This window comes from Montipora foliosa, chromosome 12, assembly GCF_036669935.1.
Source record: "Montipora foliosa isolate CH-2021 chromosome 12, ASM3666993v2, whole genome shotgun sequence".
Classification (NCBI taxonomy): Eukaryota; Metazoa; Cnidaria; class Anthozoa; order Scleractinia; family Acroporidae; genus Montipora; species Montipora foliosa.
Genome location: NC_090880.1, coordinates 39,081,436 through 39,099,485, shown reverse-complemented (window position 1 = coordinate 39,099,485; position 18,050 = coordinate 39,081,436). Strand labels below are relative to the sequence as shown.

The 18,050-nt window shown below is 40.9% G+C and overlaps 1 protein-coding gene across 2 annotated transcripts in view; it reads right to left on the bottom strand.

Annotated features, from left to right (window-relative positions):
- Positions 1–18,040, bottom strand: part of LOC137979607 (mitotic checkpoint serine/threonine-protein kinase BUB1-like) — a 19,411-nt gene extending 1,371 nt beyond the window's left edge. Inside the window, exons 1-18 of one of the 2 annotated variants that reach the window (XM_068826915.1) lie at positions 17,785–18,040; positions 17,640–17,699; positions 17,136–17,274; positions 15,569–15,765; positions 15,314–15,471; positions 14,349–14,545; positions 13,747–13,938; positions 12,416–12,849; positions 10,951–11,588; positions 9,612–9,711; positions 7,768–8,534; positions 6,610–6,749; positions 5,568–5,654; positions 4,399–4,488; positions 3,512–3,666; positions 2,425–2,584; positions 981–1,090; positions 1–627 (exon numbers count right to left, since the gene is read on the bottom strand). The exon at positions 1–627 is cut by the window's left edge and continues 1,371 nt beyond it. In XM_068826915.1, the coding sequence (XP_068683016.1) occupies positions 459–627; positions 981–1,090; positions 2,425–2,584; positions 3,512–3,666; positions 4,399–4,488; positions 5,568–5,654; positions 6,610–6,749; positions 7,768–8,534; positions 9,612–9,711; positions 10,951–11,588; positions 12,416–12,849; positions 13,747–13,938; positions 14,349–14,545; positions 15,314–15,471; positions 15,569–15,765; positions 17,136–17,274; positions 17,640–17,699; positions 17,785–17,936 (3,945 nt within the window). In that variant the 5' untranslated portion in view covers positions 17,937–18,040 and the 3' untranslated portion in view covers positions 1–458. Of the gene's footprint in view, positions 628–980; positions 1,091–2,424; positions 2,585–3,511; positions 3,667–4,398; positions 4,489–5,567; positions 5,655–6,609; positions 6,750–7,767; positions 8,535–9,611; positions 9,712–10,950; positions 11,589–12,415; positions 12,850–13,746; positions 13,939–14,348; positions 14,546–15,313; positions 15,472–15,568; positions 15,766–17,135; positions 17,275–17,349; positions 17,562–17,639; positions 17,700–17,784 lie in introns of those variants that run through there. The other variant, XM_068826916.1, reaches the window with a different exon arrangement.
- Between the last annotated feature and the right edge of the window lie 10 nt (positions 18,041–18,050).

Below are 18,050 nucleotides of genomic sequence, written 5' to 3'. Positions count from 1 at the left end.
GTTTTCACCGAAAAATAAGAGCTCTTGTGCTTGATTTTAGAGCGGTTTTCAAATGAGTGTCGTAAAACCAAACCCAAAGTAATTACTTAAGCCAATAAGAAAGGACGGAGACAATACGGTAAACCAATCAAAACTCGAAGTAATTACACGTAGCCGACACAAAGCGCGGGAAAATGTGCACGCGCGAGCCACGATTGGTTTTGGTTTCACTTCTGATTGGTTGAAAAAGTGGCGCGAGAACTTTGAACCAATCACTGAGTGAATTAATCATAAACCAAAGCAATTTGCTAATTACTTTCGACACTAAATTGAAAACCACTCTACGCTTGCGCTTGAGTCGCTAGTGAAACCAGGCTTTAAATTAAAGACGCCAACAAGAAACGTAAAAAAACAAACATCTTGCTCGACACGTCAAGAATTTCACTCTTAAATTGCCAATCAGATATTACAAATTGCCACTAAAACAGAAACCTTTCATGCACTTTTTTCTGTCGAAGGTAGTTCTCTTCGTCGAATTGGAAAAGCCTTTCAAACTCTTCTCTGAAGTCGCGTAACGAGGGCTGTTCTTCACAACTGCGTGTGTTTAAAAGGGTGTCAAACAACTCACTCCAAATCGGTTTCCAGTGCCTGAAAAAGAAACTTAAACATTTTAGGTTTCATCAAGATCCTTCGACACTGATCCTAATCAAGAGTACACAACTAGGATCGAAGAGTTCTCACAGGCCCGTGACGCGACGTTTTTTTATAAATCGAGCAACTCTTAGGGGCAATGTCACACCCGTGCCACTGGGGCTTAAAAAGCTGGAGCTTATGCCGGTTTCTGCAGAGTATTGCATTTCCTACTCCACCCTTGACACGATACTGGTCCATCGCAAGGCTACCCCCAGCAGTCTTGTCGCTGTACCCATTTCTTCGGCTGAGTGGAGAAGGACAGTGTGGATAACAAGGAAAGAAAACAATTTCAGCACAAAGGAACTTACCTCTTGAAGGATTTGTTGATCTTCCATCTTCCTTTGGCGTCTTTGTGGACTTTCATATAATCAAGAAACAGAAAGCAGTGTATTGTACCTAAGATACCGTACGTGTCGATCTGCAAAAACAAAGACCAACAAGAAAACACATCCGTCAAAAGCAACAGGGAAATCCTTGCCAAAAAACCCAGAAATATATTTTATTCTGTCTGATTCCTTCCCTCTTAGTGGTTGCTCCACAGGAAAAGTCTGCTACGAGCCTTAGAAGACCCTTCAGGACGGCGCTTATCTCCGGTTTCTATAGCATGAAGCGACTAGGAGTATTTCTACTCCCCCTTGGATGGGATGCCAGTCCATCGCAGGGTTATCCCCAGCATTAAATTCGCCGGTTCCCATTTATACACCTGGGTAGAGAGAGGCACCTTGAGAGTAAAGTGTCTTGCCCAAGAACACAACACAATGTCCCCGACCAGGACCCGAACCCGGACCATTCGGTCCGGAGTCGAGCACTCTAACCATGAGGCCACCACGCCTCCCGGGATTGCTCCATACCCTTAGCTAAAAGGCAACACAACAGGCTTCATACATTTTTGACACGAAAATGTCAATACGACGTTGTCCGTTACCTGTCACGTTTTACCAATGAAACGTTGGCAGTCAGGTCACGAAATTGATAACGTTTTTGGTAGCTGATCAATTGACCTCTTTAGCTTGTACGGTTTGTTTTCTCATTTCAGACCACGCGATCTTCCCAAGGGAATTTTCCTCTTGTTTTTTTTTTTTATGCATACACGTACACGAGCATAAGATGACATTTGAAAGAAACTGTTCCCTAGAGTAACAAAACGTGGTCTGAAAAGGGAAAACAAAACGTATAAGCCAAATAAGTCAATATAAGCAATAGGCCTTTTGCAACAAACGATCACATGGTACAAAATCCGCCATGCTGGAGGGCAAGCTCATTATTAGTCCCAACAAAGAGACTTGAACCAGTCAAGCTTGACTTGCCTTTGTTTTAATGTCCCAGTGGGGGAATAATATCGAGCTTGCCCTCCAGCATGGCGGATTTTGTGCCATGTGATCGTTTGTTGCAAAAGGCCTATTGTCTCTTACAGACACCTAAAAATTCAGATTCGAACCCATGACCTCTGCGATGTCGTGCAAAAGACATTGTGGGAACCATATAAAGAAATGATTTTGAGCCAAGACAACTTTGCCTAAGCGAGTTGTTGTAAACTTCGACTTCTTTATTACCCAAATGCAATCGGTTTCAATCTTCAGTCCTTTGGTCAATTCAGACATGTCTTTGTTCTTAGTAGATATTACGACGTTCCATTCTATTTGACAGGAAATTTTTGTATCATAAAGATACCTATGATGATGCGACGCGAAATACGAATTATTCATGTACCCACTGACAGTGAAGCCCTGCACTTTAAAAATACCAAAATACCTCCGTTGTCCAAGGTCGCCCTTCTTTCATCTCTACACACTGGAAATCATCTGTGTAACAATTGGTGGTGAACTTTGTCCCAGCTGGGAACAGCTTCATGTCGATACTGCGTCCAAAATCAATAACCCTTAACGGTTGCCCATAGCGTGCATCCACATCACTAAAACAAGACGAGTCCTTAATAGATTATTACAAAGCATTATGGGATTGAAATGCGGACAAACATCGCAAAAATATCTTTGTCTTTGTCCGCATGTTAATCCCATAATTCTTTGGGCGCTAGATTGTGCTTCGCTAATTTAATTTGCCCCTGAAACTGAAAACTGCATGAATTTCCCTATATCTCGAGACAAGAGGAAAATAATTAAAATGTTTAAAAAACTGCCAATGCTTAAAGACCCTAACAACGAATGCTCAGGGCTTTCGCACGCGACGCTAGCGGATGAAAGACGCGTAACACTCATTAGTCATCGAGGACACAGCAAGATTTTTCTCAGCTTGTTTCTCCAATTATCTTTAGCAACTAAAATGAAAAAATAAACCATTGGTATACTGGCTTTTGCTCCCACAAATAGATTTTGATTACACAGTGTATATAAAGCAGTCTCTCCTGCCGCTTTCCAAAATCGTTGGAATATTAGTGACCAATAAGTTTTAATATCAAGTAGCCCCTTCGGAGGTATCATGCATTACTGCATGTTGCTAATGTTGGCTAACGTTGTTGATAACATTGTCTCCAATATTATTGGGTGGTTTAGCCAGCCGTCCAACTTGGCCAACGATAGATGTTGGCCAATTATATTGAAACAACGAGATGAATTTCTCATAATAATCGATGATGACTCGGGCGTACTCGGAAAAAATCCGAGTGCTCTTAACAAGAGACGAAGCTATAACCTTCCGATTACTAGTTCGAGTGCTGAACAAATTAGCTACAGGAAACTCGCAGGAGTCAAGCCATTAAATTTTGTTTTGGTACCGTACTCCATGCATAATGCCCAGGACTGAACATCCTCACTAATTTATCAGAACGAGGTGGCGAATTATTTCAAAGTTTAGCCCTGTTGACAATGATTTTATCACTTACCAATCCAGTACCAGGAAGTTGTCAGGTTTGACGTCTCCATGAATAATATCACAAGAGTGCAAAGTTTCCAGAATTCTTAGCAGCGCGATAGTGTAGAAGAACATAACACCTTCTTCCATATTCTTCTTATTTACTTTGTATTTGTTAACCATGTCCTGTAAGGAACATCGAAGGAAATCGAAAATTAGCTCAGTGACCTACCGTGATTGCATTGCAATTTGTTTTTTCGCATTCTTAAAAAAAGTTCAAAAAGGTTTATCGAGAGGAATTTTTTTTCATCATCCAACTGCGTTTTCGGCATTGTTTTCACTGTAAACTTCTCTCATACTTCGTATTGGGTTAAAGAATTTGGTGAGGTTTCGAAATTTGAAAAAAAAAAACCCCACGTTTTCATGATATTTTCTAAAAACTGAATCTTAGAGAGTTTTTGAGCAGTGCTATCCCGTTACCACAGCAGGGGACACGTAGATTCCATTAAAATTGCCCAAAAATAGTTATTATGGTCAAACATTAAAACGTTTCCCTATTGAAAGGACTGGAAGCGTTTCAATCCTTTTCCATTTAAAACTCACCGTGGTACACCCTTTCAAGCATCCTTAACTACGTTAACGTTCGGTGATTGGTTTCCGTATCTCATGCTAGATCCTCAACCAATCAGAGGTAAAAACAGAGCTCACATGCGTTTTCCCGCGCTTCCCGCCAGCTGCATGCATTTGCTACTCTTTATAGTGGTTAAATTGATCGTCTGTGTCTGTTGTGATTGGTCAACGCGCCAAATGACGCAAACCAGTTGTCAATCACTCGCATGCGTTCTCCTGCCGTTTGAGCGATTCAAGTTCTAATCTATTCATTTCATTGGTTTCCCTGTAATGCAACACAGAACTTACAAGAATGGTTCCAACAGGTTGGTAAGTGTCCATTAACACCGATGAATTCGAGTACACATAAGCTGCCAACGGATTCATTACCATATCATGCTGAAACAATTACAAAAGTGATTAGGAAATTCAAGAGTCAAGGTTTGGCTACTTCAGAAAGTTGCAAAGGCCTTTACGTTTAGAAGCGGTTTTTTTACATTGAGAAAGATCCTAAAAATGGGACATATTTTTTTTTTAGTTACAAGCAGAAATTCTGCTTAAGGTGTAGGGCTTATAATCGGCAAAACGAAGGAGTTTTGCTAATGAAAAAGAAGCCTTCGGGTTGCCTTCGACTTTGGTCGGCCTTCGACTTCGGTCGGCCTTCGACTTCGGTCGGCCTCTTGTTTTGTCTTGTCTTTCTTTTGTACAAAAAGTAGAAGCAAAAGAGTGCAACCTCGTACCCAGGTCTCTCTTCTTACCATCTTCCTCTTTTGCCTTCCGCCAAGAAGAGAGACCCTGGGAACGAGGATGAAAAAAGTGTGGCTTTGTTCGAAGCATCTGTCAACTGAAGAATCTTCCTGGCTCCCAGGAAAGGAGGGGGGAAGTTTACATGTGAAATAACGATACACGTTTTTTTTCACATGAATTTCGCTACGAAATCATCCCAGTTTTCGCTCATCGTTTTGTATCCGGCGCAATGAATGTTACTTTAGCACATGCCGAACCGCAACCTCGTTCCCAGGACCCCTCCCTTGACTTCTGGGCTGGAGCCAAGGAAGAGGTCCTGGGAACGAGGTTGGCCGTACCGATAAACCATACGAATTTACCCCGTGGTTGTCACGTAAGGAATTCTCACGATGGTACGAAAAGTTGCACCGGCATCATGCATACGAATAAAAGGCGATAAGAAAGAAGCGGGACGAACTCGTGAAATGAACGTTGTACCAGTTATGACCGACACCCTACATAATTTAGGAGACACTGTCATTTTAAAACTTCGAAATTCTAGAAAGAATGTGAGGTGGTCAATGGCGTTAATTTGCGACCTTATAATTGATTAGTTTTGGATTTCCCAGGTTATGAAAACCAGAAGGCTCAACACTGGGGAGATGACGTCCTTTAAGTACGAGCAAACGTGTATGCTAAAGAGGGAAAGCGCAAATAACGACGTCATCTAGGAAGACAGAAAAGACGCTCACCAACTCTTTTGAGCACCCAAGATCTTGCATTCTGCAGTGCAGTTGTCTGCTGATGTAAAACTCCCATTCAATCGAAATTTTCTGAACCTGTGGGCAAAAACACGAACAAAAACTGTCGCAAAGTTTGATCTTCTGTGTCAGGTTAACTGTGATAGAGAAGCCTTAAGGAGCTGTGACACTTGCAATTTTAAGTGCAACTTGTCTCGCAACGCCATGGCGAGATAAGTTGCAGAAACCGTTGCGGAAAGTGCAATTGAGTTCTTCTTTCAAGTTTCGCAACGCTTCATACGACGGTGCAACAATTTTTTCAATCATTGCATAGTATATCTGTCCAGCAACTTGTGTCACAACGGTTTGCGGCACCAGCCAATGAAAATGTTCCTTTAACCTCACGTGATCATCGAAAACGAGGCAAGTTGCAAGAAACGTTGACGAGTGTAACACCCACCAAGCAATTTGTTTCACAATGTGAGAACTTAAGTCGCAACAAAATAGGCAACTTTCACGATAGAGTCATTTGACTGCAACTACTAGAATAGCCCACTTTCGATGTATTCAAATTCAGTCCAATTTAAACAAAAGGCATCATCTCGAGGCTCTGGGGAATACATATAAGGGTTTGTATGAATTTATTTCCCAGAGCCTCGAGATGATGCCTTTTGTTTAGGACTGAAATTTAATATATTGAAAACGGGCTATTCAGTTTGTTTTTCTTTTCTTCCATCTTTTCTGCCATCTGTTGCGTGTCTCAGTGGAGACAGGCATTAGAGACACACATTCGAGGCCAGCTCTCCGTTTCGGAGATGAAACGTGATCACATGCGAGCGAGTGGAAACGCGCGAGGGCCTATCGCCTTTCGCTGCTTGCCGCGCGTGACAACTGATTCCCAGTTTCTCGCAATGACCTAAACAGAGAGCTTACAAGCATGCCAAAAATATATGGAAGGTATCACCTACATTAAAGTATTAATATGATTGAACAATTATTTTAGCATAAAATCTTCGATTTCCCAAAAAAATTAAGCTTAAAATACAAAGGAAACCTTAAGGACGATACAAGTCTCATCTGTTTCAACATCCTCTGGATCGACATCAACATCGGGAGCTCGTGTTCTTGCAAGGTAAACTTTTGCGAAAGCTCCTGAACCAAGTTGTTGTTGTACATAGTAGCTTCTATCCTTACCTAATGAAAAAGTAAAGTAAAGTAAAGTAAAGTCTGCTTACGAGCCAAGTGGCCCATTAGGCCAGAAAGTATCCCGGTTTCTGTAGCATGAAGCGACTAGGAGTATTTCTACCCCCCCCCCCCCCCTTCCTGGATGGGATGTAAGTCCATCGCGGGGTTACCCCTGGCATTAAATTCGCCGGTACCCATTTATGCACCTGGGTGGAGAGAGGCACCGTGAGAGTAAAGTGTCTTGCCCAAGAACACAATACAATGTCCCCGGCCAGGGCCCGAACCCGGACCACTCAATCTGGAGTCGAGCGCACTAACCATGAGGCCACCGCGCCTATTCCACCTACCGGATGAAAACCTGGGCCCGGTTGTTTGAAAGCCAATTAACCCTAATCCCAGATTAAAAATTAACCAAAGAGTGTATTTCTCCACTATCAAATGCTGTTCAGCGCTGATATTCGGCAAAACTTTATATTAGAAGAAGTCACCCTTGAAAAACAAAAATAATCAAAGAAGCTTTCACCAAAAAGTTGAAAACATGAAACAAAAGTTGACGCTAATCCTGGATTAAGTTAATCGGCTTTCGAACAACCGGGCCTAGAAAATAAAAATAAGTTTATGAAGGTCTTAAGTAAGCTGAACGCCCGCAAAACCTTGCATGGCCCCCGCAAAACGAGGAAACATTGTCTCCTGAAATGTTGCTTCCACAACAATTGCAACTCGGCGGTTCGTGCAATGCCAATCATATGAAAGGAAAACCTGCACATACCGAGCACTTCTAGCCGATCCCAAACAGCTCGAGAACCCAATCAGATCCAGAAGTAATCATTTGTTACTTGTTTAACAAAGAGCGGGAAAATGAGAGCGGGGAAGTTGTGCCGGATTTTTCTTCGCTGCTCACTGGTTGAAGTGGCGCGACTCTCTGCAGCAGTCATTAAATGAAGCGACGCAGAAGCAAGGTCGTGGCGTAAAAACTTTGAACACCGAATTGAAAACAGTTTGATGAATCAGACAAACCAAAACTTACCAAAACACACAGACGTCTTCACTGCGATTCTAGGCATTTCCTCGCTGGACTCGAAAAATCCGAAATAACATGACAAAGGGGGGGATATCTTTCGCAAGAAAGCATCGACAACCTCACCCGAGAATGGATTGATCACAGTACCACCAACATTGGTGGCAATATTCTCTAAGTTAGCGGTTTCACACATGCTTGTTTCTTCCTGTATCTTGCTGAGCTCCAATCCATTTTGCTGCGAAACAATTACCGAACACGATCCCCGCCTAGAGGAACCGTTTGATGACTGGCTCGAGTTGGTGGACTTGGTGTCCTCGTGGCTTCCCTCCAAGATAGGACTCAGAACATTACTGGGTGGGGATGCAAAACTGCCATTGGCTTGTCCGACACTGGCTTGCGCGGAAGCGAAAACATCGTCATCGGAAGCAAAAGCAGGATTTCCATCGGTTGGACGGATCGTACTAAATGGAATGCTGGGTAGCGAAGATGAACCAATGGTGCGAGAGAATGGAGTCGAGGCCATGCGCGCCGCAGCAGCGAAATTTGAAGATGTTAAAGTTGTTTGATCGTGAGAGAATTCCGCCAGGGACAGCTCGCTAATTTTAGTATGTTGACAAGCTTCTTGATACTTGTGCTGAGTGTTTGGATCTTCCTTATCTTCATCATCTTCGTATTCTTCGTTCTCTAATGGACAGGTTGGAATGCCCACGGACGGCTGAAGTACTCCGGCAAACGGTCTATTGACTGGTTCTTCCTTCCTACCACTTGGAGGCCTAAAACATAAAACAAGTCAAACAAGATTTTTTTCATGCAGCCCCGAAGCAGCAAGGTTCATAAATGTAGCTTCAAAACGTAGATCCAAAAATAATCTATGGTGACCATCGGTGCGCTTTAGAAGCTTCAATTAACCAAAAATGGCAATTACTTTGGCCAATTACAACACGCAAAAAAGCGACACGGCCGAACAGAATTCAAATCCAACTTCCTCAAGGCGAGCCTATTTAAATCTGATAAACCACTGCTGATCGTTATGGAGGTATATCTATGACAAAATTTAATGATCAGTATCTGAAATAAAATCCTCCAAATCATAAATGTATCAATTCAAAGCTGAATGGCAACAAGCCAATTCTGCAAATGGCCATCACGCGCGGAGAAAAGCATAACGCAAATAGCCATAACGTAAAGAGGAATGACGCAGAGGCATAGAGCAAAAAGGGATAACGCTGAAACGCATAACGCAAAAAGGCATAGCGCAGAAAAGCATAACGCAAAAGGCATAACGCAAAATAGCCATAACGCAGAGGCATAACACAAAAGCACTCTGAAGAATGGAGATTAGCTGCGTACTCCATAAATAATTTAAGCTCTAAAAAAACGTCAAACTACACTACGTTAAAGGAGCTATGTCATGTTTTTTTAGCGTGTTTAGGGGAAATCTTCAGTTTCTTTAGTTTAAACCTCGAAAATGGTAATGTGGAAATCCTTTCCTAATAAAATTGTCGTTGCATCACAAACAAGATGATTCTGAGCAAAAACGTCCTTTATCCCGACGATTTGCCATAAACTTGAAAAACGTCGGGCCGCCTTTTTTCAAGATCACCCTGGCAAATGCAATCCGTTTCATTCTTGTCCATTTTTGTCCATCCATGCCTCTCTTTCCTTTTGGGGTATTTCTTTTACGTTGTTCAACAGTTTTAAGTGGTTATTGCAATGTTTCATTATACTTTTCGGGTGTCATGAAATTACGTCATTTTGAGTGGCGTCGCAAAGAAAAAACGAATTTCATTTGCAACTAACTTGAAACTCACTCTTTAAAGCAAAAATACAACTCGAAATGCCAAACATACGTGTTTTCTTTATCCTCATCTTCGTCCTCTCTGTTTTCCACGTCTTTTGTGTCTTGCCTCGAGGCATTTTCATCCGTGTATATGATAAAATCAGCGGCACCTTGGAATCCAGAAATACACGAATTATCGCTGAAATATTGCATTATTTAGGGAGCACCCACAAAAAAAAATCGCTCCCGATGTCGCTGTTTCCCGATGGGAAACGTGTGGTTTGTAACGTTTATAAATTCCGGTGCCATCGGAGATAAATCGATTTCAAAAAAGTAACTGCAGGTTTTTGATTGGCATATTTCCAGTTGCAAAAACATCACATTTCAACACGCGCGTAAAACAACGTTTTCTGCGCTCCTGTTACAGTAACAGAAACATAAACATTGGACCGCTTGCAGACTGTTGTAAGCAGTATCTTCCTTGAAAAAATTCGACTGTCGCTTACAATTTACGCGCCTTAGCGCAATAACATTGAAAATTTGCATGAAATCGACAAAAACTAGCGCGGCTTTGAAGAAACAGTGAATTATAACCTGTCTCATGTCCGGACCAAAAACGCCAATGGTCTTGTCGCAGAACAGATAGAACACCACTCTTTACTTTTCAAAGGCAATCGGAAAAGTTTTTGCTCTGCCGTGTGCGCGAACGAAATTAATCACGTTTCTGCGTCTGTGTTATCTGCCTCAGCCTTCGGCAAATAACACAGACCTCGGTTTTGATAATTCATGATATCATGCTCAACCTCATCCAATAATTGTTTATTGTAGTTATGACAAATCACTGATCTGCGCTTTGTGCATCAAATAAGATAATTAGCACCGCGTTTTCGTGAAACGGAAAACGGCACTGGCTGCTACTTGTCCTGAGAGCATGAAAATTATCTTGTTAACTTCTCTCTTTCTCTCTCCTCTGTGGAAAACAGGAAGGGAATTAGCCAAAACCAAACACGTTTCTTTGATTTTTGGGGACATTACTCATTATTACTAAACAACGAAACATCGAAACGAAGCACCAAAACACCATGTATGACCCCACAATACATTGAATACTAACCAACAAAGGTTGGATTTAAGATTAAATATCGTTTTAGGCCTCCTAAAACGTTATTGCTCCCGGAATCTCAGTCTTAATTTGAATCGTAATCATAATTTGAATGAATTAGAAACAATAACGTTTTAGGCCTATTTAGGCCTAAAACGACATTTAATCTCAAACCCAACCTTTGTCAATTAGTATTTAATGTATGGTGGGGTCATAAATGGTGTTTTCGTGCTTCGTTTCGCTGTTTAGTGGTTTAGTAATGCCCGATTTTAAAACTACCGGTACAAGAAAATTGGCCTATACCTACCCAACCCTGCAGAAAACGTGGAAGTGGCACAATCGCCACTAAACGCCGCCTCAAAGTCTTTCTCTGTTTGATTAAGCTCATCTGCGTGACGGTCTGATTCCAGAGGTAACCTGAACATGTTACCCACCTCTAATAAAGCTTGTTTAGTACAGACAGTCGGAGAAGGGCCTGTGAGATTGGAGCTGTTTAATTCGCCAGACCTATTTGCATCTGGAGTACGGAAAAACACGACTTTGCTGCCTGTGCCACTCTCGCTCGAGGACACATTGTTGTCACAAGGTTTGGTTTTTTGACCAGTTAATGCTCCAGGGATTTCAGCTTGTCTGACCTGCTTAATCAGTAAGTTCTCTGTGTCATTACAACTTGACATGTCGAAAAGGTTATTGCCTGGGAGTGAATTTATAGCATTTTGTTGTGTGGACATCATATCGCCTTGATGCTGTCTGAAGCCAAGACCACTGCGAACTGGTTGGAATGCAGACTTGGTGCAGCTACTCTGCAAGGTGTTTGTTGGAAAAGTTAAGTCTGGTTTAGGGTAAGTGCTACAGCTTGGTGCTCCATTTCCATGTTCCTCTGATGGAAGGAAGCCAACTGGCTGATCTGCAAATGAAAGGCCTCGTCGAGCTGTGAATGCCAGGCTGTAAATAAATGAAAAAATAGATAGCCTCAGGCTACATGTATGGGATACCACAGTACAAAGCTAAGAACTGGTCAAGTAGATGAATGGTACGTATGAATAAATGAGGCTGAAAACATACATATGTATATACTGGGATCAGTATAAGTAATTATTATTATTTCTACTCCACATGATTGCTGCAGGGAAGTGATAGCAACAGTCAACATCAATGCAAGGTCATTATCTGAACCACTGATGGAAAAATCAGTAAAATCACATTAGAGCGAAGAAGACTAGACTTTAAAATCTCACAACGTTGCCCTATGAAACATGATTCAATGAAATATGATGATTCCGGTCGCCTAGCACATGAAATAAATCTGCCACAGATAACATGCTTTCTACTGCTTTCCGTGAGCGTTCGGTTCGATAAATCAAGACCTCTATTGAATTACTTGAAAGAATTGTATTCGACTTTCAATGAAAATAAACATGTTTTTATGTTGTCAAAGTCTTTCATCATAATAAGCGAAAAGTGTCGTGAAAACATAGTTAAGCTTTCTTTGGCATTGTGACTGTATGTGTCGTCAATTGTCTGATTCACTTTTCAAGCGATTAAACTTTGTTCTCAGTTGGACAGTTTCGGGTAATTGTAGACCTGTCTAGATGTATCCAGCAAAATGTCGTCAATTGGCTGACCTACGATAGGTATCCCACTCAAAAATGAATGACTGAGTAAATAAATAAATAAAGTTAATGTTATTTTTAAATATTATGCAGTTCAACATTATCTTAGTTCAGCCAATTCAGCCACACATACAGTCATATTCCTTCCAAGTCACTAACCTGGAGTGAGCCTGTTCATTTACAAGGCTTGTTGACCTGACTTCAAAATCCACGTTCTTCTGCCAGCTGCCACTCTCCACCGGGTACATTTCTTCATTGCCTGCATATCCTCCAATCGCTGATGGCACAGAATTCTCCTGTGATGCATGGCCCACCGAAACATCTTGTTTCTTTAGACGAGCATAGTATCGTCTTGCAAGAATTTCTTCATACTGGAATTCACCATCAAAAGAATAAACCTCCTTCTTAGGATACATGTATCTCAAATTGTTTTGTGGAAGATTCTGTTCATCTGGTGCATTGTATGTCCCCTCTCTTATCTTTTGAAATATTCTAGCAGCTCGAAGTTCTTCAAAAGAGAATTCATCTGTTCCTGCATAGATTTTTTCCTTGCAATACATGACTCTTGTTGCTTGACCTTCTGTATTTTCAGTCTGTACACAAAGCAAAAAACTACACCTTTAACCTTCTGGCACTTGAACCAGAGCTTGAAAAAATAGTGTGGATCAGCAAGTAAGAGAAGGAATACAGTGGGGAGAGGGGCACTCAGCCTCCCCTCTCCTGTCATATCGAAATATGAACTGATATGGCTCCCCAGTAAACCTTCTTGTGCTTGCTTTTTCCCTGATCAGGTCTATTTTTTGCTTGTCCCCATTAACTGAGAGCCTGGAACAGGCTAGGGTTTTTTAGAAGCAAAAAAGCATCAGTTTGTGAACAAGTCAAATGAACCTTAAACTTAAGGGGATTGCAGGCCCGGCCCAGATCTGTTTCCAGGTGATGAAAGCCCATGTACAACTCTCTTCTGTAGCCTCTGTAGATGGTGGGATATTTTATCCCAGGGCCATTTTAACGCACGAGTATTAAAATCAATGGTCGCTCCACTGTGTTTTGGTCACAAGTGGTATGGTGAAGACAAGTACTCAAAGCTTTGCTGCCGCTTGTCACCATACCTCACCATACCACTAGGGGCCAAAACAGAGGGGAACAAAGATTGATTTACTAGTGCATGTTAAAATAATCCCAAGTCAGACCATTTTGCTTGTGTTTTACATACTTTTTAAGACTAATAATAATTACTACGAAATAAGTATTTCAAGGTTACCATTAACAATTAGGAGCGTGAGTAGTTGTGGTTGTCATGATTACTCACCCCCACCCCCCCCCCCCCAAAAAAAAAAAAAACAAAAAAAACCAAGTACTCCATCAGGCTGACATATATCATATTGCTTATATCAAGCTGGAGTCAGTACCTGTCACTTTGATTCATAAATTTGAAACACAATACTTATCTTTTTAGCAAGAAAAATACTGTACTACATGAAGCAGCTAACCTTATTTCGGAGAGCCTCTGTTACAAAAGGCTTATCTGGTTTTCTTGCACTCAGCACTTTGTCAAAATGCAAATTTTGCTGTGGAGTAGGAGGAGGGTGATTTCCAACATCCTCATCAACATGAACTGAAAAGTCAGGCCTACTTGTGGTGCCGCTTAGGGGTACTGACGCAAATTGATTCCTTTGAGAGACCTTTCATCAAAACAAAACATGGGAAATATTAATTTACAGAGTTGAATAAAAATTCTTTGAAAAGCAAATGTAGTCTTCAAAGTTGAATATGGAAAAGAATTTTTTTAAAAGCCACTCTGACTTAAAGGGGCAGTGTCACGCTATTTTACACTGCTTATTGTAGCAATGTAATTGGATAAATTTCAGCTTTGGCAAGGTTTTCATAATTTTAGGAAAATTGTTCTGCGGAAATGCCTGTTGGTTGAAGGTGGGCCTTTAATGTTTTGCCAAAACATAATATTATTTGCGACATTATTAATTAAACAAGTAGAGAAAACCACTGATTAAAGGTTGAACTTTTTTTCTGCACACAGTATTTAATGGAAACAACAGTATGGGATTCAGATGGTTTGAATTAAGTGGCAACACACCCTCGCATCTGTCCATTTTCCAGGTTTCCGAGTGTTTTCCTTTTTGATAACATGCTCTGTTGGAGGCATTGGCCACTCCCCAGTGGGGGAGGGAAGAGAACTGCAAGCACCTGGATCATCATCACAAAATATCTTGAAGCCACTATTCTTGGTTTGTGAAGTTTGCGAAGTGAAGCCACTAATTCTACCTGTTTGGGCTGAAAATTAAAATAAATAAGGTACACAAGAGAATTTACATGTATGCTTTTTGTTTGAATCTGTAAAATTCTATATGCTTTTCTCATGAAAACATACAAGCAATGGAGCCACACTGATAGAAATCAAGAATTTCTTTACATAATTTTTTTTCTAGCATCCTTACCTCCAAGGGATGATTTCCCAAACCTAATGGCCATGCAAAAGAAAAATTCCCTCCCAGGCTTTTCACTGACTTTTACTGAGTCAGAATAAAAAAAGATTTTCCTTGACCTTTCCCTGATATTGAAAAATTATTACATTTCCTTGTGCATTGCCATCCTGGGAATACCGGTATATGTGGGCTGAGTAACTTATGATCATTGAAATGAAGAATGAACCATTTCTATTACTCCCAGCAGCCACAACTCTGCCAATCTTGTTTGCGCAGTGCACTTTGTCAGAGGTGAAGGAAAATCCTTAACACACAACAGGGGTTTCAATATCTTTTAAAGTAGATGCCTGGGCTAATCAATGTATAATAGGTGCAGTCACTCTGACTTGTCTTTTAAAAAGATTTGAGCAAAAATCAAGGCAGCGTAACCGGTGGTGAGAGGCAAATTCCTGATAGACGGTGGTATACTGTCAGTGAACAGCTTCTAATGAAACCTGTGCATTATGGGTCATTAAGGCATCTGCATCAACCAATGAGCATTCAGAATAATGACATACATGTATGTAAGTAAAGCACTACAAGTTTAAAATTGTTCGATGTAATTATTAAAACTTACAGAGAGTAGCATTTCCTGTTCGTTTTGTTCCAACAGTTCCTTTCTTCCCTTGACGCTTGAGACCTCCTAATGTGATTCTCTCTGGTTCATTTTCATCTCCAAGGGATACTTGTTGTAATCCATTTGAAACTCTTTCTGCCAAGCGCAACTCAAATCCCCTGAACACAATTAATCAAATTATAACTTTTTAAAACCTTTTTTTTTCTCTAGATCTGCTCTGAGCGGTTCAGGAGCCAATAGGTTTAACAAACTGACCTGTGCTGCTCCTTCAGCCTGTTCAATGGTTGTGCATTCCTCTGAATCCCTAAGTTGTAGACCTCATCAGCTTTCTTGTGATCTCCAAAACTTTCAAGCAGCTGTGCCCATGACTCATAGAATAGAGCCAGTCCACTACACAACTGCTGACTGTGCATGTATTGGAATATTTCCATGGGGTCTGTGCAGATGTCAGTCTGGACAAACCCAAAAAAATATAAACAATAGACTATATTCATGAATGACAGCCAAGAAATTCTTCTTTTGTCTTCGTGCTAATCATCCTCACTAACCTCACTTTGGAGCAAAGATTCTTTTGAATTTTGTTTGCACTAACGAGGATAGTGAGGATGATTAGCATAAAGACAAATGACTAATTACTTGCTGCTATTTATGAATACGGTCTACATATCTTAGTATTACCTTCCTGTGGAGATACATGTACCATACAATCATACACATTTGCTATTCATGCAATATTATGCCATGAAGGCAAGGGATGATGGTGGAAAGTTCCCATATAGCGATACGTAACGTTAGGTTATCTGTTGTGATGTAATATGCCAACCAGAGATCTATTGGCTGTCGAAACAAAGGATTCTTTTGTTGTGAAGGGGGTAGTTTCTAAAGAAACTGTGGTGCTGCGTCGGTGGGGAAGTAGTATACAAAAATTGGGTTTTATCAACAGAGTTGATAATGTAAATTGGCCACCGTACAGAGATTCTAAAAGCTGGCGTTTCGAGCGTTAGCCCTTGGTCAGAGCGAATCGAGGAATTATGGGTTACGTGTAGTTTTTATAGTAGGGTAGGAGCTACGCTATTGGTGGTAACAAGGCAACGTGAAAAATAGGAATATATTAGTTAAATGGAAAGCGTTCGTTAATACCGTGAGGATTAAGAGTGCCGATTTGGAAGATGAACTTTTGTTCTAGATTCTTGCGGCTTTCCGTTGTACCTAGATGTGGGGAAAGGCCGCAGATAGCCATGTGTTTTTTGGAGTGGTTAGGGAGATTAAAATGACGAGCGACTGGCTTAGATGCATCTTTGTCATCCTTCTCAACATCGCGAAGGTGTTCGCATAATCGGTCACCTAGTCGTCTACCTGTCTCGCCAATGTATAATTTATTGCATAACGTACAGGTTATGCAATAAATGACATTTGCGGAGGTACATGTGAAACAATCTGTGATCTGTTTACAAAAAATTTTTTTGTAAACAGTGTAGTCTCCTACAGTCCTCTTCATGTTACTTACCCTGTAATAATAATTATTATTATGTTTAAACCTTAATTTAAAACAGCACAGGTACAGCCTTTATGAAGGGAATATAAAATTTGTTAGAGGTTTTATAGGAAGAGATCTGTTTACAAACATTGCTTTTATTATTCAAATATGCCAGCCACAACAACAAAAGATCCTTTGTTTCGACAGCCAATGAGGCTCTGGTAAGGTATGGCACATTTATGACAATAGGTTATGTCAATGATATCTTCCCTATAAAACTAGAGGTGCAGACCAACTGATTTTTTTTTTCTTACAACTGATTATACATATCATTGAATGACTCACATATTGAAGCCAGACTTTAGCATATCGTTCATCATCCCTGTATCTTTCCTGGTCTTTAAAGGTGGTCATGCAGCGCTCAAGCAAATTTCCCAAATCTTTGCCACCTTTTGGAAAGTTCTCACTTGTCCAAACAATGTACCTTGTAAATTAAAAATTAAATACCATTATAAAAACACGTTTATCATTTGAAGCATATACATGTAATCGCACATACAGGTAAAAGTCAAATTTTACAATCCAGGGACCCTTTTCTCGAATGTCCCGAAACTTTTCGGGCGTACATGCATTTCGGGGACCTTTCATCTTTCTCTCAATCTTCAAACCCAGGCGGTATTTAGGCATGAAAGTTTGCGATTGTTTGCTTGACTTTGGGTATTGAAAATTTGTTGAAAGACCAGCTTTCTTCATTTCGGTCCTGGAAAGATAAGGGGACTTTCGAGAAACGGGACCCAGGAGAGTCCGATTACGTCCCCGGATCACATGGCTCCACTCAGCTTTGCATACCTGTACCATATTTCCAAAGGGTCCTGTCCCTCGTAAGTTCTAATTTGCGCCTCAAACTCCCTTTAAAAGAGTGCAAAAATTATAACCAAGACATTTACCAGAGAAATAAACTACTTTAGGAGATTCAAATGAAGAACACACTTACTGTTTCTCTCTATAAATACGCGTCTGATCGACAGAACTCGGTGCAAGCGCGGCTGTCAAATTCGCCATCTTTCGTCCCTTTTTCAGTGGCTGCACGTTCTCTTTGCTGAGTTCCCACTCATTGCCATCAAAGGAATCGGTAACTTCCTCCATCAACGACAAATTGGAGTCGTTTTAAGACGCTATGGAGCAGAGAGATACCGCAAAAAAATAAACTTGAACGATGAAAGAACAAAACATCGGGCGTTTACGGAGTCGATTTCAAAA